Here is a 24,992-nt window from a genome sequence, read left to right as displayed (position 1 = left end):
TCAATTGCTGTTTCATGAGCTTGTGTGTTAGCTTCCTGAAATTTGGCTTTCTCTTCTTTTTTTTGGTTGCTGAGGTCTGTGTACATAACAACATTCTCACTCCTCCTTTTTCTACTTCAGCTTACATTTGGAAACCAGTTATCAAAGTATATGGAAAGAAAAAGTAACAATACTGAGTTTTTAGTTTAGTTTGTTTTTTTTTAAACAAACATACTAGCTTATTCCCAGCTTCTGGAAATAAACCACGTTATAGCACTCTCTATACTGTAAAACACTAAATAAATCAATATTATAATTACCTGTGCTAACATTTTGGACTAGGAATATTACTAGATAGGTAAAAAGCCACATAATGAGAGTATTCTGAACATGAGTTTAACTCATAGAGCACTTATTATTCCTTACCATACTCTGCTAAATGGAAAACCTGAGGCATTAAGTAGTTTACAAATTAAACAGAACATTAATGTGACTGCTATACTACAAAGTTTAATTTTTTTGACCAAAACTTATTTTTCAACTTTTAATTTCAATGCTAAAGGAAAAAAATATCTGACATTACTGAGCACTTATCCTCTTCTAAGTGATTTACATGTTTTAACTCATGTTTTAATGATCACAATGAAACCTCTGAGGTGAGTATTATTTTTACCCCCCTTTTGCAGATGAGGGAACTGAGGTACAGGCTAGCTGGGTAACTTCTAAGGTTATACAGCTTATAAATGTCAGTACTGAGTCATGAAACCAATTTGGCTTTGTTAAAAATGCTGCCTCACCCCAAAAAGTTGGTGACTGATTACTTTTTATGTCTGGAAACCCAAGCTACTTACATGTAGTATTATCGCATACCATTTGTCCAGTTATTCCTGGGAAAACCAACCATTCACTAAGTTCATTAAATTATAAAAACTTAGATAAAAGGCTACTCATTGAAACTTTATTTACATGTAAGTAGTGTGAAGTATGAAGGCAATTTCTCTTAAAGAAAAAATGTTCCCCTTGTCGTTCTGACCATGTGTCAGGCCAATTTTAAGTAACAGCTTTTGGACAGGTTACAGAAAAGAAAATTGAAAGCCCACTGGAATTGAGTGGTTGCCAAAATATGCTGTTACTATGGACATTTAAGAGTCATCAGTTTCCTCAAATGTATGAGATGAGCGGACTAAAATGTCCTCAAGATCTAGCTGTTGAGTTCTATGAATTGTTGAGTTCTATGAATCTAGAAACAGAAGGTAAAGGGTCTCTGAAAACATACCTTGAGTATTCTTGAGGATATGGGGAGGAGTACCAGGTGTGAATCTCATACTTCCCAAACTCAATGACAGAGGGACAGCGGACTTGTGGATCAGGGGGACCAGTCACTCCAACTTTCTGTACAGTCGAAAAATACATCACAAAAGTCAGCTAAATGAAATCTACTGAGATATTTTAAAACGCTGAAATTAAATGTTGTCTTCTCGGGATTCAGAAGAACAAACAAACAAAAAAAAAAAAGCCAGAAATGAACTAACAAGTTTTGAAATAAGCTGTATTATTTTTTTGTAAACAGGGTATTCAAGCGGAGAACAAAAAATACTAATAAATCTTTTAGAATCAAATGCAACTGGTGTCACTGCACTTTCCATATTTAATAAGACTGTGAATATTTTCCACAATTAAATTCACTCCCTTAATGACTTAGTTGTTAAAGAGAAGCTGCTGGCATTTGGGGATGTAAGACAAAGAATGACTTTTTAACAAGGAAGGAGAAGGAGCTCTGAACACTTGCCAAGGTCATACACACACTGCCTCACCAGACAACAGAAACAACCACTGAACATGTGAGCACATAGAGAAAAGAGTGACTTTCTGTTTTGGGAAAGTATGTAATATTAAAAGAACATAACAAAACAAGTATCGAAAGAGTCTTCAATTCATTTTACACTGCCCCTAAAATTCCCATCATTAGTAGCTCTTTATAGATTTAATCAACAACAAAATGCTATTATACACATACTCCTACCCCTTTTATCTACCTTCTGTTTATTATGAAAACAATCTCTATGCCCCCATCTCTGCAATAACCTGAACTACATTATCTGAAAGAAGAATTTGTAAAGCCTTTATGACTTCCATGCCCGCATTTTAAATATAAGCCACTGCTGATGACTACCAAGATCAGGTTTTAAAACCTTATATTCAAGAGCAATTTGATTTGCTCTATAACCAATAGAGGAAAATATTCATACACATATATATGTATATGGGTCAGTATATTATGCATATAACATACTGTATATTAATGGATATACTGTAATATATTGTAATATAATGGATATTCTATAAACATTAAGACACAGCACTGGGGTGCCTGAATGGCTCAGCTAGTTAAGTATCCACTCTTGGCTTTGGCTCAGGTCATGATCTCAGGTTGTGGGACTGAGCTCCACATAGGGCTCCATGTTCAGCTCAGAGTCTGCTTGTCCTACTCCCTTCCCCTCTGCCTCCTCCCCCACTCTCTCTAAAATAAATAAATTAATTAAATCTTAAAAAAAAAAAAAAACCACTGACTTAAGAAAAAGAATTTAGTCTAATCAAATACCGTATTAATAACCTTTCATCAAAAGAATAACCAATATTATCCTTCAACTTTATGCTTTAAAAACTGAGAAATTTATTTAAAGTCTCTTGTTGGAGCCCACAGATACACACAGCCTCAGACTCCCCTACACACTGACTTAAGAGAAAAGATATTTTTATTCACTGTTTTATGTAAATTCATATGAAGAAGCCTCTTCACTACAACTAACAGGAGAACTCTCCCCGGCCTTTCTAATTATTCTCTTTTATAAAAAGGCCAAGGGACTTATCTGAGGTTTCATACTGGAAGACAGCCAGGAAAAACCTCAACCTCTTCCTTATCCATCTAGAAACAAAAGACAATCATTTTCAGTTGGATCAATTGTGTTATGACACCAAGGAGTACTGGGGCGCTTCCAAATGCAAAAATCATTAAAAACAAACACACACAAGACAAGGTTAAAATAAGATTTTTTCATTTCTCGACACCAAATTAAAACTTTGTAAAAAGGCTATAAGAACATGGTTTTTTAAACTACATTCCAGAATCAAGTACTCTAGTTCATAAAGCAGCATCTTTTAACCTACCTTCAAAGCTCAAAATAACAAGATCAATAGTATAGAAAGTATCAGAAAAACTAAGTAACAGAAAACAACTTCCTGAGCCAAGGATTAGATAAAAAGCACAGAGGCTGAAAAGATGCACCTGCTGAGGCACTGCCTGTTGTTTGAGAGCTTTCCCATCAGCTGCTCGTCGCTCTTCCAGGTGGATGCCTGATGTAAAAGTGGATATCCAATTCCAGTATAACTGTTTGCACATCACCGCAACTAAGACAGTCTGTAAAACTAGATTCACAGTAGGCTTCCCCACTGCGTTTATCTATCCTCACCTTTTTGCACTGTGAAATGCCTGGCACATGCGCGCATCCACCTCTGTCCTCCACCACCATCTCCAACTCCCTTATGAGAGCCTCAAGAGCCTGTGTATTTCCGTTTACTAAGGTTTACAAGTTAACAAGGCTCTCTGCAGTGAGGAAGCAACAGCTGCATCCAAACCACTCATTAACTCAGTCCTTGCCAAAATCAAACTGTCAAATCACAAGGACGGGGCAACAGGGTGGCTCAGTCAGTTAAGCATCTGCCTTCAGCTCAGATGGTGATCTCAAGGTCCTGGGATCAAGTCCCATGGCAGGCTTCTTGCTTGGTGGAGAGTCTGCTTCTGCCTCTGCCACCCCGCTTACCCCCTCGCTTGTGCTCTCTCTCTCTCCATCTGTCTCAAATAAATAAAATTTAAAAGAAAAAATCTGAATGACAAGGTTAGTTTTGCTAGGTTTTATTTTTAAATTTTGCCAAAATACTCTCTCATTAAACATGCAGCTTTCGGGGTGCCTGGGTGGCTCAGTGGGCTAAAGCCTCTGCCTTCAGCTCAGGTCATGATCCCAGAGTCCTGGGAGCGAGTCCTACATCGGGCTCTCTGCTCAGTGGGGAGCCTACTTCCTCCTCTCTCTGACTGTCTCTCTGCTTACTTGTGATCTCTTGTCTGTCAACTAAATAAAATCTTTAAAAAACAACAACAAAACATGCAGCTTTCTAGGGGTACCTGGGTGGCTTAAAGGGTTGAGCCTCTGCCTTCAGCTTGGTCATGGTCTCAGCTTGGTCATGGTCTCAGGGTCCTGGGATTGAGCCCCACATCGGGCTCTCTGCTCAGCAGGAAGCCTGCTTCCCCCTCTCTATCTACCTCTGCCTACTTGCGATCTCTCTCTTTGTGTCAAATAAATAAATAAAATCTTTTAAAAAAATGCAGCTTTCTAAAGCAGCAGCTATCTAACATAATCAAGAACACAGGGGCACCTGGGTGGCTCAGTGGGCTAAGCATCTGCCTTTAGCTTAGGGCATGACCCTGGGATCAAGCCCCATATTGGGCTCCCTGCTCAGCAGGGAGTCTATTTCTCTCTCTCTCTCTCTCCCTCCCTCTGCCCCCTCCCCCCCGTCTGTTCTCTCTCTCTCAAATAAATAAAATCTTAAAACACACACACACAAAATTTTTTAAACTAGAATTCTGCCACCTTGTGCCTCCTTTTCATTTGAATATGCCAACATTTTTTAAAAAAATATGACCATGTATGGATTCTTTTTTTTTAAGATTTTATTTATTTATTTGACAGAGATCACAAGTAGACAGAGAGGCAGGCAGAGAGAGATGGGGAGGCAGGATCTCTGCTGAGCAGAGAACCCAATGTGGGGCTCAATCCCAGGACCCTGGGATCATGACCTGAGCGGAAGGCAGAGGCTTTAGCCCACTGAGCCACCCAGGCGTCCCTGAGTATGCCAACATTCTGAAAAGATGACATACATCCTAAGTCAGAACGGACCTTTCAATCTAAGAAAGTTAAGGGTGGGGGGCACTAAATGCCCTAGTAATTGGTATAAACCAAAAGGTAAGTTTAAATATGCCTATGCTAGATAATAAAACTTTAATTATTAGCAGTTTATAAGAAAAGATTATTACTCTTCTGCAAAAACTCCACCTCCACCAAATGACTCTAATTCTAATTTCCAATATAGAGAAGGAACTCTTGCAGTACCGTCCAAGTCCAGATCTGGTACAAACATGAAAATTACAACTGATCTACAACTGATATATAGTTCCTCTCTCTTTCTCTTGCCTTCCATCAGATAGCTCCCCCTCAACTTTCCCTTTCCATTCCCCATGGAGGAATGGCATTTTGAAGTGGGAGTAGAGGGGAGGAGTGTACCCTTATTATTAGTATGAGCATGTGAAGTGTACCGAAAAGAGATGTCTTTCTGGTATTTGAACATTTTCCTATAGAAACACTGTAATAAAAAATAATTCCATTCATTAGGGATTAGAAGCTGCATGATGAAAGAGAGATGTAAGAATGAGTTCACGTGCTCCAAAATGGAGGAAGCATGAACTTAGAAGAATAAAAACAATCAGCATTTGTGGTGCCAATACTGTCCCACACTCTACGCCTTATATGGTCAGTCCGTTCCTCAAAGTAGAAAACAATATGCCCACTTCACAGATGGGAAAAAAGGCTCAGAGAAAACAAGAGCCAAAAAAATTTCAGGAAAGGAGGCGCCTGGGTGGCTCAGTGGGTTAGGCCTCTGCCTTTGGCTCAGGTCGTGGTCTCAGGGTCCTGGGATCGAGCCCCACATCAGGCTCTCTGCTCAGCAGGGAGCCTGCTTCCCCCACCCCCCACCTGCCTCTCTGCCTACTTGTGATCTCTGTCAAATAAATACATAAAATCTTTTTTTAAATAATTTCAGGAAAGGGACATCAATAGTGAAGAATAAAGACAGAAAAAAACAAAATGGGAGTGGTCAAATACGAAATACGTACTTCCCTCGATTAATGTTCTGAATTCCAAAAGTTTTAAGTTTTTTTGAATTGGAATTTAGTTTTCCTAAGAAGTGAAGCTACAAGTTCACAGGCTCTTATCCAAAACCCTTCGAAAAGAATGTGCTTTAGAATTTTGATTTTTTTTTTTTTTTTTTATGTTAGTGAAGTACTACATATGTATTTGAAATCAACAGCCCCAGTAGGATTTGGGGCAACACTCCATAATCAGATACGCTAATATTTCTTTAGCAGAGCACATGAACATTCATATTAAATGGGATAAATAAAGAGTATGTATAGTCTCATGTCAGTTCATGCCATGGTTCGCCAATAATTCTGTTTAGGTAAGTGAGATCTTACTGTAGAATGAGTTATATATACTTTTTTCATTCTCCAAAGAGGATATACAGATGGCCAATAAGCACATGAAAAGAAAATGACTAATCATTAGGGAAATGCAAATGCAAACCACAATGAAATATACCACACCACACCTAGTAGAATGGATACTATCAAAAAAACAGAATAACAAGCATCTGGAGAGGATGTGCAAAAACTGGAATCCTTGCGCAGTCCTGGTGAAAATGTAAAATGCTGCAGGCATGGTGGAAAACAGTTCGGCAGTTTCTCAAAAAATTAAACAGAATTTCCATATGAACCAACAATATATGAAAGAATTGCAAGCAGGGACTCAAAACAGGTATTTGCCCATCCATCTTCACAGCAGCATTACGTTTTAAGTCAAAACGTAAAAGCAACTTAGGTGTCCATCAGATGAATGGATAAACATTCATGGTATATATACCAAGTGATATACATATAAATTCTGGTAAGGGAATTCTGAATGAACCTGGAAGAACCTTAAAGAAATTCTGCTAATTAAAGTAAGCCAGATACATAAGGGTAAGTATTTTATGATTCCACTGAGGCCTACCTATAGGAGTTAAATTCAAAGACAAAAAGTAGAATAGTGATTGCCAGGGGCTAGAAGAAGGAGAAAAGGGAAATTATGGTGTAATGGGTACAGAGTTTCAGTATGGGAAGACAAAAAAATTCTGGAGACGGATGGTGATGATGGCTGCACAACAATGTGTACACGTACTTCATGTGATTGGACTGTATTCTTAAAACAGTTAAGATGGTAAATTTTATGTTATTTTTATTTTATCATGGTAATATTTCATTACGTTTTCAGGAGTCTGGATCTCAGAATTATAGATATGATTACAGACTACTTCCTGTCTCTTTCTTCCCCCATTCCTTTTTTGTTCATCTACACTCAGGTATCTCCCTTGCTTTACCATTACATACTGATAAAGTCCACAATTTTATCTTCAGCCTTATTACCCTTTCTCACCACAGGACCTCTAATCCAGTGACCCTACCAGTTTTTCTCTCTCTGTATGCCCTCTCTTCTCCTAAACCATCTTAGATTTCAAGGTCTTTTACTGTACCTCATCTTTGCATATATCTTTATCTTCCCTTCCTTTCCCCTGATGCAACAACAAAATCCCAACTCTGGTTAAATTCACTTCTCCACATAATCCAACATCTGAATATGGTTAGAGGAAAAACACAGAATCACACTGACTGTTCTCAAATTGTAATTCTTTATTACCAATCTCAAATGGGCCCTTTGATGCTTCTCTAACTCCATTCACTCTCCCATGTTCCTTAAAAATTACTTCATACTTTCTATCTCCTCAAGCCTCCAACACCTCTAAGGTTATCTTCACTTCCAATCAAGCCTTTGCTTTCTACTATACTAGAAAACTAAGAAGCAGTCAAAAGAGAACTTCCACAACTTTCCAAAGCCACATCTGCATGTCTACTCTCTGTGCTCACAGAGCCTGTCATTCCTTAATACTAGAACTCAACTGTCTGTGCTCCCATCTAAAGCCAGTGCTCCACCTGCATACTGGACAATTCCCCCTTCCCCCTTTTTATTAGCAGGTTTCTCTCCACTGATCATTGCTATCAGCATATAAACAACTGTTATTTATTTCTTCCGTATTTCAAAAAATGGGTACGTTCTTTTGCCCTCACATCTTCATCCAACTATTCTCTTTCTCTGTTCCCCTTCATTGCAAACTACCTCAAAAGAGTAGTCCCATATTACTCCTATAACCAATTTCTCTTCTTCCATTCCTCTTTGAATGAGCTCCGATTATATTTTCATCTTCCCCTTCCCTCATGGAAAATGCTTCTCAAGCTGAACTCCGTGTTACTAAATCTGATGGTCAATTTTCAGTCCTTAATTCACTTGACGTTTATGTGCAAAATTTTCAATTCCTTCCTTCTTGAAATTTTTTTCCCACTTCGTTTGTAAAGAACCAATATCTCCAAGATTTCCCTCTTCCGCTGGCCATTCCTTCTCCTTTCTCCAATCCCTAAAACCTGGAGTACCTCAGGAGTTCTCAGAGCTCTGTCCTTTCCTTTGATGACCTCATCTAGTCTCCTTCCTTTTAGTACCAGCAACTTACTAACAAGTTCTACATAAATTTTCAGCCCAGACCTACACTTCGAACTCCAGACACATCTACCCCACTGTCTACTCGACATCTCCTCTCCTGAATACCTTGTAAGAATCTTAAATTTAACTTGTTCAAAATCAAACTTCTGATCTTTTTTTCCTGCCTACTGTATCTTCTCCACCTTCACTTGGGTCCTAGGCACTTTTCATTCTGATTACTGTGATCATTGGACAGGGAGATGTCCATGTTCAGGTCTTTTTCAAATCACTGCTCACTGTATCACCAAAGCTGAGCTTCTAAGCACAAATACAATTACATCACTCTTTTTAAAGTCTTCAATAGCTCCTCAAGAGCTATTTAACTATTTGAAAGAACTCCTGTAACCAAAAAAATCAAGCACAAACTTCTTAATATCAACCATGGGACCTATGTGACCTGGTCCATACTTAGAATTTCAATCTCAACTCTTACTTGAACTCCAGCCAAACTATTGCATGCAGCTCCAAGGGCTCAATAAGCTTTCTCAAACCCAAACTGTTCTTTTTGAAATACCTTCCTCTTCTTGCCCAATCATAAGTTCTTACTCTTTCCCTCAACAGCCTGTTCAAATATCACCTCTTCTATAAAGACTCCACTAACATCCCTGGACAGATGCCTTCCTGTTCATTCTCATTTCATCTCATGTATATTTCTATGGTAGCATGATAGCATGAACTAGAAATTAAGAGGTAAGGATCTGGAGTCAGACTGCATGGGGTTCAAATACTGATTCTGGTATTAACAACTATATGACTCTAGGTAAGACAATCTTTCTAAAGCTTCATTTCTTCATCTGTAAAACAGCAACAAGTAACAGGGTTGTACTAAAAAAAAAAAAAAAAACCTGATATATAATGCTATATGTAGTACCTGGCACACAGTAAAAGGGTATCTATTACTAACCACATGGCTTTGTTTACCTATGTCTCTTCAACTGGAGAACAGGGACAGATTTTCTATTTACCTAAGTATTTCTAGCACCTGGCACCAAGATAGCCAGCAGAAACTCACATTTATCTAGTGCTCATTATATGAATGAAACACCAGCACTTTGCAAATATCAGCTCCTTGAATGAAATCTCACTCAGTCCCTTCAACGAATGTATGAAGTAAGATCACGCAGCAGAGGCCTCAGTAAAACTGTGCTAAACTGTCAAACCAATGAACTCGAAATACATGTAACTAGCCTTTAATATGTGACTTGTAATTAATGGCCAAGACACTAAAACAACCTCTCACTCCCCATCTCTAATTTCACCAGTACCAAAGAGAAATCATCCCAACAACAAAAAAGCAGTCACAGGAATACCTTTAAATCCTGGAATGCCAAGACTAATGTCCCCTCTCGCTCCCCGCCCTTTTTTAAGGTGGGGGGGTGTTATGGATAGGGAGACAGCATCTTAAATAGTCTCCACACCCAGCTCAGAGCCTGACCTGGACTCAATCTCACAACCCTGATCAAGACCTGAGCTACAATTAAGAGGCAGATGCTTAACCAAATGAGCCACCAAGGTGTCCCCCCTTGAACTACCAGCTTTTAAAGTCCTCCAAAATTCAGCCCTATACTAGTTATTCAATATATTTCTTACCATTGCCCAACAAAAATTCACTCTGTTTTATCTATCAAAACTAAACACAAGCAGTTCTTACTATATATGGTACCATTAACTCAAACTTGTGAATATCTAAACTGAGATCAAATCCCACTCACCAGAGAAATGTATAAAGAATGGACATGGGGCGCCTGGGTGGCTCAGTGGGTTAAGCCGCTGCCTTCGGCTCAGGTCATGATCTCCGGGTCCTGGGATCGAGTCCCGCATCGGGCTCTCTGCTTGGCAGGGAGCCTGCTTCCTCCTCTCTCTCTCTGCCTGCCTCTCTGCCTACTTGTAATCTCTCTCTGTCGAATAAATAAATAAAATCTTAAAAAAAAAAAAAAAAAGAATGGACATGATTCTACTAGGCACATGTTTCCATTAACACAGTACTATGCAAAGCAAGGACTATCTGTACTATGACACCTTTATGGGCAACTACTGTGTTTTCTACGTATCTCCACAATATGACTTGCATATATTAGGCCCTCAAGTATTTGTTGATCTGATGGACCAAAACTCACGATGCCTCTCATATTTATAGTTGTCATTTATCCCTCAAGGCTCAATTTAATGTTATTTATTCTTCCCGGTAAGCCGTCATTCTCTCCATTTACCTAAATCCTTTAAGCCAGCTTCTTCTGTAATCATCTCATATCATACCAACTCTTACTAATCTTAGTATTCTCTGACCATATGGGAACAATCTGTATCATTTAATACATCAGTGACTTACATTAATTCGTATTCTTATGTCACTGTTTGTGGTTTATCTTCTATGTACTTTTCCCTACTTGGCTTTAGTACGTGCCTTATGATTTTGATGCCTCTATAACTTTTTTTTTTTAACAGTGTAATGCAGGATGTTACTGTGATTAAAAGGATGTTACTGTAATTAAAAGGGCATAAGATGTGAAGCTGCACAGGCCTGAGTTCAAATCCCACTTCTGCCATTACTAGTTATGTAACTTCAAGAAAGTCATGAAACTAAAAGTCTTGATTTCCTCATATATAAAATGGCATTAACAATCCTTACCTCATAGGATTAGGGAAGTTACTGAATCTAGTTTATTCCATTTTAATAACTGTTCAATTCTTTATGTAAAGAAAAAGATTATTTTAACATCCCACACAGATTTTAAAAATGCTCTGTTAATTTTCTAGAACCATACCAAGAAAAAAAAAGCAATCAAATTCTTGAATTAAAAAGCATTAAAATTAGTATGGAAATACAACATGCTATTTGCTGATATTTTATGTAAAAATCATTGCATATATTTCAAAAAGGCTATTATGTTCCAATGGAATGAGCTGAATACAAATGCTTCTTTCTGGTGATGGAACTTTTAAGAAAAACCATTTCCTCCAGGCCCGCAAGATTACTGCTGGAAAAAAAAATCAAAACAAAAGCCTATACTACTAATTTCTCATACTTCTATTTTTCTTTTCAGAGGTGGTACTTTTAGTGAACGTATTCATTATACAGCTAATGAAGAAATATAATACCAGATAAATGATATTCTTACTCCTGAAATTTAAAAATTATCAAAACCAATTAATAGATGTTCCTTAATAAACATTTCAATAATTCTTGACTCAGGGGTGCCTGGGTGGCTCAGCTGGTTAAAGCCTCTGCCTTTGGCTCAGGTCCTGCATCAGGCTCTCTGCTGGGCGGGAAGCCTGCTTCCCCCTCTCTCTCTCTGCCTGCCTCTCTGCCTACTTGTGATCTCTGTCAAATAAATAAATAAAAATCTTCAAAGAAAAAAAGAAAGAATATGAAAAAACAAAAGTTAAAAAAAATAATTCTTAACTCAATTAGATAACACATCATACAAAACTTAATTACTCAATAAAATCACTATAAGCAAACACTGATTTGCTTTTCTTGGCACATTTCTTACTAGACTGTAAGCTCTATGAGAATAAAAACTGTATATTACTCATAGCCTCTACACCTAGCACAGTTCCTAGAACCAAAATGGCATGCAATAAATGATAGGTTATTGGCTAGATGAATTCCAAACTTAATTCCTGTATCACTTATCTTGTACTGGTACAGCTGTAAGATCACCTAAGACCCTGTAATCTCCCTGCAATATTTCTGAAACAAACTTTGAGCGAGCTTCTACTAAGCCATATCTAGTCTCTCAAAAGTTTCTTCATGCATTATCTTTAAAAATATTTTCAAAACATCATATAATCTAACCAATGGTAACTTTCCAATCAGCCTCAACCGACTGAAGTCAGAGAACCTGGGAGTCAACCCTGGTGTCCTCTTGCTCCTTCAAACATATCAAATCTATCACCAAGTTCTGCTGAGTCCATCTCTAGAATATATTCTGAATCTGTCCACTTCTCTCCCATTTCTACTGCCGCCTCTAGTCTAAGTGTCTTCTTTTATTTGAATCATTTAAAAAACCTCTAAGTAGGGTTTCTGTATTCCACTCTTGCCTAATTCTAATCCATTCTTCATATAGTGGCCAGGAAAAAGAAAAATTTAATGCAAATCGGACTTTGCTATATTTCTTTGCTAAAAATCATTCATTGGTTTCCTACTACAATAAAAAGCCAAATCCTAATTTATGTCCTCAGCCTACCTCTCTAGCTTCATCTTGTGTGACACTTTTATTCATTGTATTAAAGTTATACTGGTCTCCTTACAGTTCCTCAAATTTACCAAGTTCTTATATGTCTCAAAACATTTACACAGGCAGTCCCCTTATGTCTGAAACATTCTTCTCTCTAGCACTTTGACCTGCTGAACTTCTACTCATCTTTTAGGTCTCTGTGTAAATTATTACTTCCTTAAGAGAGGAATCCCAACCTCCAGCAATCCAGATCAGGAAGCCCCTGTTATAATCTCTTGATGAATTCTTATTTTCTTCCTACTACCTATCAGTTTGTAATTGAAGATTTATTTATACGACTGTTTATATATGACTACTTATTGTTTTATTGTCTCGCTCATAAAACTGAAAGCATCATGAAAGTAAAGTCTATGTCTTTTTGTTCACCCTACAGCTCTCACACCATGCCAGGCACATGAATACTAATGAAAGAATCTCATGGAGAAATACCACCACCATAAGAATTTTAGTTCACCGCCAATGAAAATAAGCACAAGTTAGAATTCAAAAATCTAGCTGTCTATATTCTCACTGCCAGATATACACAGGGACAACCACAAGTTTAATAAAATGCTGGAAAACACACAGTTAACTAGATTACTGTTGATACAAATTTATATCGTCTCCACTGGGCCTCAGCAAGGCTCAGCATCCCTTTTAACTCTTTCTAGTCAATCTTTCTCTTCACACGCTATCATTCTAACTCCTGCCAACCAGACATCTAGACTAAAGAAAGCAATCCAGACAGAGAGAGCAGTTAAGTACAAAGCCTCCAAGACAGGAGGGTGCCCGGTGTGTCTGAGAAAGAGAAGTCCTGTGCCTGGAGACAAGTGAAAAAGGGCCAGAACAAGGGGAGTAGCCAAAGAAAAAGGCAGCCACGAAATGCTACAGTCTTAATAATAAGGATAAAGACTTTGGTTGTTAAAAATTCTAAGCAAGTACTTGCTTCAACAGTGCATATACTAAAAATTCTAAACAAGACTGAAAGTCATTCAAGGTTTTCTGTGCAGAGGAGTGGTATGACCCAACTTAAGTTGGAAAATATTTACTCTGGCCCCTGTATAAAGAATACAGACTAGAGAATCGGGTGAGGGACAAAAGTAGAAGCAAGGTGATTAGGGATATTGTAACAGCCCAATCAAGAGATAATGGTGGCTTAGACTAAGATAGTAAAGGTAGAAATAATCAGTAGTAGTAGTCATATTCTGGATATATTTTGAAGGTGGAACCATTAGAAGTTGCTGATGGATTAAATACAGAGTACAAAATAGAAAGAGAGAGAGAAAATCAAGATATCTCCTTTGGACCTGAGCAAGTGAAAGGACAAAAATGCCATTTATTCCCACTCTCCATTAAAAGAAACCAAGATGCCTTAGAGAAATAGCTGTATCTACAGCTAGAACAGTAAGAGCCAAGAACACTATCACTGTGGTAAGAAGGAAGGATGATGATATACACAAATGTTGAACCATTAGGTTGCATAGCTGAAACTAACAATGTTTTATGTCAATTACATCCAACTTTTAAAAAGAGTTGAATAAACTGGACAAAGTTAAAAAAAAAAAAAAAAAGATGGGCGACATGTCAAAAGGACACAGCTGCTGGCTTGAAGAATCTCTCCTGCCCAAATGTGGAACAATGTCAGCATCAAAATAAATAACAACACCAACAAATCATAATTCATAAAATAAAAATCTTCAAGTCTAAAGGGAATGAATAAAATAAATGGGAAGAAAAAAGGCTCTTCCTTACAGCAGACTACCAATTAATAAACTTTATGAAAGAAATTAGGGAATTAGAAAATCATCTGTTTAGCAACCAACAGAGTAATAGTTTCAGGCAAGAATCACCACTGGGTGTTAAATCCAGCAGGTAGAAGTCTGATGAGAAACAGGGTATTACATGATTTCAAATGTATTGCCAGAAGATACTTACAAAAGGAAAATAATTTTACAGAGAAGAAATTCCAGCTTAACAAAGGGTTCAGAGTTAACATCACTGAGTAACAGGACACACAAATACTACATACCTCCCGACATCACGCAGAGGACACATCACCTCTACAGTATTTCTGCCAGAAGTGGATCAACTGAATCTAATCATGGTGGAACATAAAACAAGCTCAAAGTGAAATAAATGACCTGTGTACTTAAATGTCAAAATCATGGAAAGATAAAGACCAAAGAACTGTTCCAGACTAAAGGAAACTAAGGAGACATGACAGTTAAAACACATGATTCTAGACTGGATAAAAGAACATTCTAGACTGGATAAAAGAACACTGCCATAAAAGAACATTACTGGTACAACTGACAAAATTTGAATAAAATCTTCAGATTGGATAATACAATTTATCTGTGTTAATTCCCCATTTGATGATCATACTATGATCACGGGCAAGAACATCCTTATTTTTAGGAAATATGCACAAATGAGTAGGAGTAAAAGGGCATTACCATTATGTCGGCAACTTAGAAAAAAAAAAGTTCCTCAAAAAAGAACAACTATCTCCTCCTTTGAATTCCCACTGAACTCCATGTAAATTTCTACTGTAACATCTATAATACCATTTTTCTCATTGGTAGGAAAAGAAATGGACCTTCCAAGGTTAAACAACCTGCCCAAAGTAGAAGTCAGTAAGTGACAAACCACAAATTGAACCAAGATCTAGGTGACTCAAAGTCAATACTTTGTTAAAGCACAAGATGGTAGAATGCTCAGCAAATGTTTGCTATTTATACTGTTTTTATTTTTCAAAAATACTCGCATAGTGACCAACAAAGACAATCTGTTCACAAATGGGTTTCTTAATCCAAGAGTGTCACCTAAACAATAGGAATCCCCAGCATCAGCCTTATAAACTCTAACTTTCAAGACAAGATAGAACTCAACTTGGCTAACATAATGAGTTGGTGGCAAAGAAAAAAAAGATACAGGATAAATGAACATGATCTAGAAGAGCCTTCACGATCTAGCCCTTGTGCTTTTCCAATCTCATCTCTTATTATTTCTACCTAATATTCTTTATCCTATGTGAAAATTTATTTATTCCCACAATTAAGCATGTTTTCCCCCATTTTCAAGTCTTCGTGCTTCTTTTCCTTCTGATTATATGGGACCCCATTCCTTGTCATGTGATAAACTAGTACAAATTCTTTAAGACCAGCTCATATAGTATTTTCCCTCAATGCCCAGGCACAGGTAGATGCTTGTTCCTTAATCTCCCAAACACCATGTATCCTACACTTAAACCTTCCACATGAATGAAATCATTTACTTATAAGTCTCACCTAGACTATGCTTGAGAAAAGGAATCCTATCATTCACTTTGGCATCTTTAGCATCTGAAGGTTCTCCATCTATACATTCATATCTTGCTACATGTCCCAAAGGATTAAGGCAAAAGCATTTAATAAATATTTCTAGCAGTAATGAATATGGGTGTTTTATCACTTGAAAAAAGTGTGGTTTTTGTTTTTTGGTTGGTCAAATCCCAAACTCTTTTTCATACATAAGACAGAAAATAAATAAACCAAACTTATTTCATACGGTAGTCAAGGGGCACCTGGGTGACTCAGTCGGTTAAACATCTGCCCTCAGCTCAGTTCATGATCCTGGGGTCCTGGGAGCAAGCCCCATATTGTGCTCCCTGCTCAGGGGGTCTTCTGCTTCTCCATCTCCCTCTGCCCCTCCCCTGGCTTGTGTTCATGTGTGCGTGCTCTTTCTCTCTCTCTCAAATAAAGAAATAAAATCTTTATTTTTTAAAAAAATGCTGATAGCCAAAGGAAACCTGTTTATCTGCAAAACCAAAGCAGTCATAATGGGTTTAAAAGGAATATGTTAACAAGCAGAACTATATACACAGACAAACGACATCTATTTGCAGATCAGACAGATAAATGAATTGCTGTTACTGCTTTACCCCAGGATAAATTAATCCTGTTTCTTGTCCAGGACCATATTATTTGTCCAATCTGAATATCCAACTTTACCTGCAGTGCTTGTTCTTGGATATCACGAAATAATTCCATATCTTTCTCAGTCATGATTTCCTGGCTCCCAAAAAGCCGTTCCTCACTTTCTTGTTTGCCATCCCAGCCATCCTGATTGTCTGCACATAAAAAAAGAGCTCACATGTTATCAATATTACCCTTAGTTTAATAAATGGACTAGAAAAAATTTCAAAAGCCTTTCAGTTTGAAGACCTTGATGTTATTTTTATAAGAAGACAGCAATAAACTGACAACTGGAAAGATTATATTTTAGTATATAATACATACATTTCTATAACATATACATACATATAATATATACAAATATATAATATATACAATTATATATTATAATATATGTAAAAGTTTGATGAGCATCAGGTGATGTGAAGAGCTGAAACACTATACCATACACCTGAAACAAACACAATATTATACTGTGTATGTTAACTGTAATTTAAATAAAAACTTAAAAGAATAATTACACAAAAGCAGAACAGGAAAAAGGTCTAAGGAATATGAAACTATGAAGTAATATGAATATAAAAATTTTAGTATGAATTTAATATATCAATATTCAAATATTGCTTTTTCCTTCTTTGGTAGTATGGAAGAAGTGTATGTTACAGCAGGACATGATTTTCATCACATGGTACCAAAACATGGAATATTTGTTCCTTTTATAAATCTTAATGGTCTTATGATCTTCATAATGCCAGTCAGTACATTCTTATCTCAGCAAAAAGATAACCTTCAAAACAGCTACCATACTCCCCTCATATTCTGGGTTCCCTTTTAAATAAACAAAACTCCACAATCTGAGGATCACAGATGATAATCCTCTGGGTAAGTATGAGAAATTATAATATTCAGTAAATGATGTAGCTTCCTCACATGGGGAAGGAAATTCATGAAAGGAGTATTAGGGGATTATGTAGATCATTATCTTCCGCACTTGAAGATGACACAGCTGATGGACTAATTTCCTATTTGTATAAGCATGGCAGAAAAGATCAATTCGTGACAGTTCCTTTGAAATTAAATAGACATATAGGCTGTCTGTTATTCACTTAGTATAAGAAGAATAAGGACAAGGACTCACTGCTGAAACTACTCCTAAATTGAAAAATATGGATCTGAAGATACTACGTCACTTTAATGCCCCCTAGTGCATGACACAGATGAATGCAGGCACAGATTTAGTAGAGCATTCAAGAGCATTCTGTCAGATGGTACAGACTGTCCCTTAAACTCTACAATTCATAAAGAAATTTACAAAGCCAATTACAGCAAAACCTCACACAAATGCAAAAAGTCAATATTGATTGTCCATATATTCTCTAATAACTTCTAGTTCTAAAACTTTCCAGGATATTCTAGTAATAATCCATCTCCAGTGAAACAGTTAATTCAAAAATGCCTTTCACTAGGATCTGCTTTCCTCCTAAGTCCGACCTAAATGGCTTGCATATTTTCTTAGATAAATGTACTCAGACTGGAGCTACAGTGTACATGACTGACAAAGTCATGAAAAGTACTTAAGTGCTTACACAGTAATTAGTTGATTGCCACTCTCGTGAAAAGCCAATAAATACAGCATAAAAAGGGGGACCTGACAATGATGAGAATTTCCTCTCCTGTGCCGGACCAATCAACCTGCTTATTCCTATATAAGCAGGAATGAAGAAGCAGTGAATATAATCACTGATAAAAAAAAAGCAGAACTATGATTTCCTTCAGGGAAAGGAAATCAACTTTAAGAAATTCTCTTGCAGTATATGAGATACTGTATCTTTGACCCTTGTGATCCAAAGGAGTCCATTCTCATTCTTCTACTTTCCTCAGACACTTTTCTACTTCCTTCACAAGGTTGTCTGTAAACTCAAGGCACTAAAGAGCAATGAGACTAGTTTAAATTTTAATGATCAAAACAGTTAATGAAAATTTCTCTCCTCTGACTTGAATTACCTGCTACACTATTAAGTCTTCTCTACAGATCTTTTCTACTTTGAAAACTAGGGAACTAGCCTGAAACGTAAGTATGAAATGAATAAAAAGAGGGTTGTTACACCTGGTAACACAGAAATACAAAAATCACAGAGGACTACTACTATGAATAATTATACCCCCAAAACCTGGACATCTAGAAGAAATGGATAAATTCCTACAAACATACAACTTACCAAGACTGAATCATGATGAAACAGAAAATATGAACAGACCAATTACTATTAAGGAGACTGAATCAATGATCAAAAACTTCCCAACAAACAAAAGCTTTGCTGGTGAATTCCACCAAATATTCAAAAAACACTTAGTACCAATCCTTCTCAAACTCTTTAAAAAAAAAAAAAAAAAGGCGGAACTCTTTCAAGCTCATTTTATGAGGCCAGCAGACTGGGTAACCAAGCCAGTCAAAGATAAAGAAAATTACAGGTTGATATCCCCAATGAACACAGATGCAAAAATCCTCAACAAAGTATTAGCAAACTGATTGCAGCAATCCAGTAAAAGGGTCATATACCATGATCAAACAGGATTTATTCCAGAGCTTCAAGGATGGTTCAATATCCACAAATCAGCTGATATACCATAATAACAAAAAGAAAGATAAAAATCAGATAGATGATCATTTCAAGATATGCAGAAAAGGCATTTGACAAAATTCAACATCCATTTATGATTAAAAACTCTCAACAAGCCAGGTATAGAGAGAACATACCTCAATATAATAAAGGTCATATATGACAAGCCCACAGCTAACATCATACTCAATGGTGAAAAGCTGAGAGCTAGTTTCCTCTGAGATCAGGAATAAGACAAGACTACCTATTCTTACTACTTTTATTCAACATTAAGTCTGAAAGTTCTAGCTAGAGCAATTAGGCAAGGAAAAAATAAAAGATATCCAAGTTGGAAAAGAAGAAGTGAAACTCTCATCCCTATTTGCAGATGACATAATATATAGAGAAAACCCTAAAGACTCCACCAAAACACTTAGAATAAATGAATTCAGTAAGCTTGAAAGATATAAAATCAAAACACAAAAATCTGAATTGTTTCTATACACTAATAATGAACTACCAGATACCAAAAAAGAAATTAAGAAAACAATCCCATTTATAATTGCATCAAAATGAGTAAAATACCTAGGAATAAATTTAACCAAGCAGGTGAAACACCTGTACACTGAAGACAAAACACTGTGTGTGTGTGTGTGTGCACACATGACATTGATGAAAGAAATTAAAGACACAAATAAATGGAGAGATGTTGCATGCTCATGGGTTGGAAGAATACTGTTAAAATGTCCACAGTACCTAAAGCCATCTACAGATTCAATGCAATCCGCATCAAAATTCTAATGGCATTTTTCACAAAAATGGAAAAAAAAAATCCTAAAAATGTGTATGCAACCAAAGAACCCAAATAGCCAAAGCAATCCTGAGAAAAAAAGGACAAAACACTAAAGCTCCCTGATTTCAAACTATATTACAAATCTATAATTATTAAAACAGTATGGTATTGGCATAAAAACAGACACAGAGGGGCATCTGGGTGCTCAGTTGGTTAAGTGACTGCTTCCAGGTCATGATCCTGGAGTCCTGGGATCAAGCCCCACATCGGGCTCCCTGCTCGGCAGGGAGTCTGCTTCTCCCACTGACCTTTCTCCTCTCATGCTCTCTTTCTCTCTCAAATAAATAAATAAAATCTTAAAAAAAGAAAAAAAAAAAGATCAGTGCAACAGAACTGAATGCCTGTGAATAAACCCATGTATATATAGTCAATTAATTACAACAAAAGAGCCAAGAACATACAACAGGGGAAAAGACTGCCTTTTCAATAAACAGTGTGGGAAAACTGGACAACCACATGTGAAAGAATGAAACTACACAACTCTCTTATACCAAGTTACTCAAAATAGATTAAAGACCTGAATTTAAAACCTGAAACTGTACAACACCTAAAAGAAAACATAGGTGGTAATCTTAACATAATTTTTGACAATCATTTTTAAAATCTGATACCAAAACCAAAAGCAACAAAAGCAAAACCAAACAAGGGGGACTATATCAAACTAAAAAGCTTCTGCACAGCAAAGGAAACCAACAGCAAAATAAAAAGGCAACCTACTGAATGTAAGAAGATATTCATAAATCATACATCCAATAAGGGGTCAACATCCAAAATATACCAAGAACTCATTCAACTCAATAGCAAAAAAGCAAACAACCCATGTAATGCCTGGGTGGCTCAGTTGGTTAAGTCTCTGACTCTTGATTTCAGCTCAGGTCAAGACCTCAGGGTTGTGAGATCCAGCCCTGTGATGGGCTCTGTGCTGGCTATGGAGCTTGCTTAAGAATCTCTCTCTCCATCTGCTTCCCCACTCCCATGAACATTCTCTCACTCTCCTCCCCAACCCCATTAAAAAAAAAAAACAAAAAAACCTACAGAAACAATCCACTTCAAAATGGGCAGAAGATCTGAACAGAAATTCTCCCAACAAAGGCATAAAAATGGGCCACAGGTACGTGAAAGATGCTGTACATCATTAATCAACAGTGAAATCCAAATCAAAAACATAAGGAGGTATCACCTCACATCCGTCAGGATGGCTATTATCAAAAAGACTAGAACTTAAAAATGTTGGTGAGAATGTGGAGAAAAGGGAACCTCTGTACACTGTTGGTGGGAATGTATATTGGTGCAGCCAGTATGGAAAACAGTACAGAGGTTCCTCAAAAAATTAAAAATAGAACTGCCATACAATCCAGCAAGTCCACTTCTGGGTATGTACCCAAAGAACACAAAAAATTCATTTGGAAAGATATATACACCCCATGTTTGCTGTAGCATTATCTACAATAGTCAAGATATGGCAATAACCTAATGCATCAAGGGATTAAAGAAACTGTGGTGTAGGTATATGATATTATTCAGCATAAATAACATACATACATACACACACACACACACACACATACACCCAACTCATAGAGAGAACAGATTGGTGGTTTGCCAGAAGAAAGCTGGGAGGTAGAGGGTAAGAGAAATGGGTGAATTATTTTTCTTTTTGTTTTTTAGTTTCAATAAACAGAATTTTAAATAAATAAATGAAAACTAGGAAGGTTAGCCTGATACATAAGTAAATGGTCTGAAGTTATAGTTCTCTTCCTCTCTTTTAACATATAATTCATGAAATATTACAACTATATTTGCCATGATTTGAAGTAGAAAAATCAATGATCTTAACATACTCATATATATATTTGTCTCTTCTCTATGCTTACTTAGGTCAATAGCATTTTATCTACCCACATACTTTCCAATTTCCTTCTGGAAATAAAGGAAGCATCATGACACTCACCACATGATTTGTTTTGTAACTTATGAAATGTAAAGATATCCTTGATTTAAGGTCATACCTAAAACTTCCACAGGAAGATTCCTTGTGGTTCTACCAAAACAAAAACCCAAAAAACAAACAAACAAACAACCCACAAACGAAAAAATACCGTCTTCTGACTAAGAGCTCCTATTTGCCCATTCTTGTAATTTCATCTCCAGCCTCTCAATCCCTGCCATTGTCACCACCTTACTTTAATCTAAATAGTACTTTTAATTTACTTTTTAATCCATACCATAGATAATAATCAAATATAAATCTATTCTAGATAACTAGTGTTATTCCAAATAACACACTTTGGGAATACATTCTGCTTCTACGTGAACTTTTACCTGTGGGCCAATCTGAAGTGCTCGATTTTCTGTTGCCCTTTTTCCTGATTCTATATTGCTCAGAGTAGTCTACCACTTCCCCTCGAGGTTTCCGCCCATCGGGAGAAGGGGTGAAGAATTTGGTAAGGCCATCGATGAGCCCTTTGGTTTTCTTGTTGAACTTCAAGGGAACACTGCTATCTCTGCAGAAGTCCAAGCCATCTATTCGCTCTAAATACCCTTCTTCTGATGACGATGCTGATTGGCTGGAAAGGGTGATTTTACGTTTCCGGCCCCTTCCTGGACCAGTCCGAACTTTGCTGAAAGGACCTTTTGATCTTTAAAAAAAAAAAGAAAGAAAGAAAGAAAGGAAAAAGAAATCAAACAGGGAAAAGGGTAACTATTAAAAAGGAAAACTTTATAAGGTTTCTATTTAATATAAACATGTAATTAGTAAATAAGCTACAGCTTTAAAAAAACTATATTGTCAAGAATATTCTATAAACCATAAGTATTAGAGAAATGAGAAGTAATATCGTTATTAGAAATAGATTTCTGAAAAGTCTAGTATTTTATAGCAAAAAGAATCCTAAGGTTAAGAGTCAGAGGCATGTTTAAGTCATAACTCTTGCCACTTTTTAGCTGTACACCTTAGAATAATCACACTGTCTAAACACCATTGTCTTCATCTATAAAATGAGAGTTGGACCAGAAAACAATTAAGACCCTTCCAGAGATAAAGTCCTATGATCTCTGTAACAACTCAGAGTTATACTTTTACCTCTAAACACAAGGATGGGTTACTCTCTGAAACTCAGGCATCAAAAGATCATCTTATAGGAAAATTAAAGCCTGATTTAAGATTTAAAATATGAACTACAATAATGGTACTGTATATTTCAAGCTGCTAGTGCCCATTCCTTTCAGTTATTATCTTCAAGACAGTCTAAAGTATAGAAAAGTTGGGTTAAAAAAAAACAAACAGATTTACAGGTTTAAAGATATCTTACAAATCATCAAAAGGGAATTACCATAGACACTCAAAAAAAAAAAAAAAAAAGAGTTAGCTACTGATTCTTGCCCCATATCCTCCAGACATAGCCCAGTTTCCTAGTTTTCCAGATGAAAAAACGCATGATTTTATTTTAGATCAGGATATAGAAAGGGGACTTGGCTATGACCGCAATAGCAAAAGTTATCCAGTGATTTGTACATACAATATAAACTACTGAGACCACATCAGGAGAGGAATCTATGAAATGCTATAATAATTTTTCTTTCTTGTTTACATAAGAGCAGCAGTATAAGGCAGTATTTAAGAGTTAGACATTGGTGCCAAACTACTTGTGGGTTTTAATCCCAGTGCAACACTTACTATAAACTGTGCAAGTTAATCTTTCTATGTAGTAATTTTTTCCTTCGAAAAGTAAGAGTAACAACAATACCACTTCATTTGGTTGTTGGGAACATTAAATGAGTAACACACTGTAAGGCACTTGGGACTTTATTCTAACTTGGCACTTTACTGCACAGTTCAGTTAAGTATAGCCATTATTATTACTTTATAAAAGTGCCAGTTGTAACAACCAAAATTTTTTTTACAATGCAAACAAGTGACTCCTACACTAGAGAGAAGACCCTATCCTTTTCTCCCCTCACCTTGCCACAAGTACAACTTACACCGTGTTTTGTTTCTTTAACCTGTTTTTCGGACGTCCTATTGGGTTAGCATAGCGCCGCTTTATCTGTGCTGCCTTCTTCTGTAGAAGTTTCCGTCCTTTTTTCCTAGGTCGACATATCTGACATATCCACATGCCTATAAAAAAATAATATTCCACATAAAGCACAACAGACACAGATACACAGAAAGAGCTGAGATACTCGAGGAGTTCTTAACTTCTCTTAGGTCAAGGACTCCTATTTTAAAATCTGATGGAAGCCCCTTAGAAAAATAAACATAGAAACATATATACACAAAATTCTACAAATGGAAAAGACTCAGAAGTATCCTGAAGCCCACATATGGTTGAAGTTAAAAAGTTAAAAAGCTCTGCTCTACCCCGGCACTCTGATATTAGTTTCCAATTACTATTCTATAAGAAAAGAAGCCAGGCTTCCATGGAGTAATAACTGATCCCAGGACTGGACCAAGGAAAATACTTGATAACCTGGAGCATCTTACAGTCCCAGAAAATGGAGAAGTGCTCAAAAGATGAGGAAGGCATGTCATAAGGACCCAGAAGCCAACCTGAAAGAGCTCCCAATAGCCAAATCTGGGTCATTCTGAGCAAGAAAAGAAATAATCACATCAATGGATTATAACCCATTGAATAAAATAAAATATCCATGAGGCCATGAAAAATACAATTGACAAATAAATAAATGGGAAAAGCGATCTCTTCCTTATAGCAGATTTCCAATGAATAAATGCGGAAGGGATGATGGAAGCAAAAAAACCATCATCATGTAAACACCAAAGTAAAATTAGTGCAAACAAGAATCACTGATGGATGCTAAAGTTAGTACAATGAGGGAAAAGAATAACTTAAAGGTTAGGTTTCTACAGTAAACAAATGATCACAGTTAACATTACCAGTAATAAGACATATTCATACCATACACCACAC

The 24,992-nt window shown here is 36.7% G+C and overlaps 1 protein-coding gene across 3 annotated transcripts in view; it reads right to left on the bottom strand.

The window, feature by feature from the left end:
- Window positions 1-24,992, bottom strand: part of KAT6A (lysine acetyltransferase 6A) — a 112,357-nt gene that overhangs the window by 23,457 nt on the left and 63,908 nt on the right. For all 3 annotated transcript variants that reach the window (XM_044225310.1, XM_044225312.1, XM_044225309.1), the window contains 4 exons: window positions 24,046-24,181; window positions 22,387-22,703; window positions 16,648-16,766; window positions 1,256-1,371 (listed from right to left, as the gene is read on the bottom strand). In XM_044225310.1, coding sequence (XP_044081245.1) covers window positions 1,256-1,371; window positions 16,648-16,766; window positions 22,387-22,703; window positions 24,046-24,181 — 688 coding nt within the window. The remainder of the gene's footprint in view (window positions 1-1,255; window positions 1,372-16,647; window positions 16,767-22,386; window positions 22,704-24,045; window positions 24,182-24,992) is intronic.

This window comes from Neovison vison, chromosome 11 (assembly GCF_020171115.1).
Source record: "Neovison vison isolate M4711 chromosome 11, ASM_NN_V1, whole genome shotgun sequence".
Lineage (NCBI taxonomy): Eukaryota > Metazoa > Chordata > Mammalia > Carnivora > Mustelidae > Neogale > Neogale vison.
Note: the sequence above shows the minus strand (reverse complement) of the source record. Positions and strands in the feature narration are given on the sequence as shown.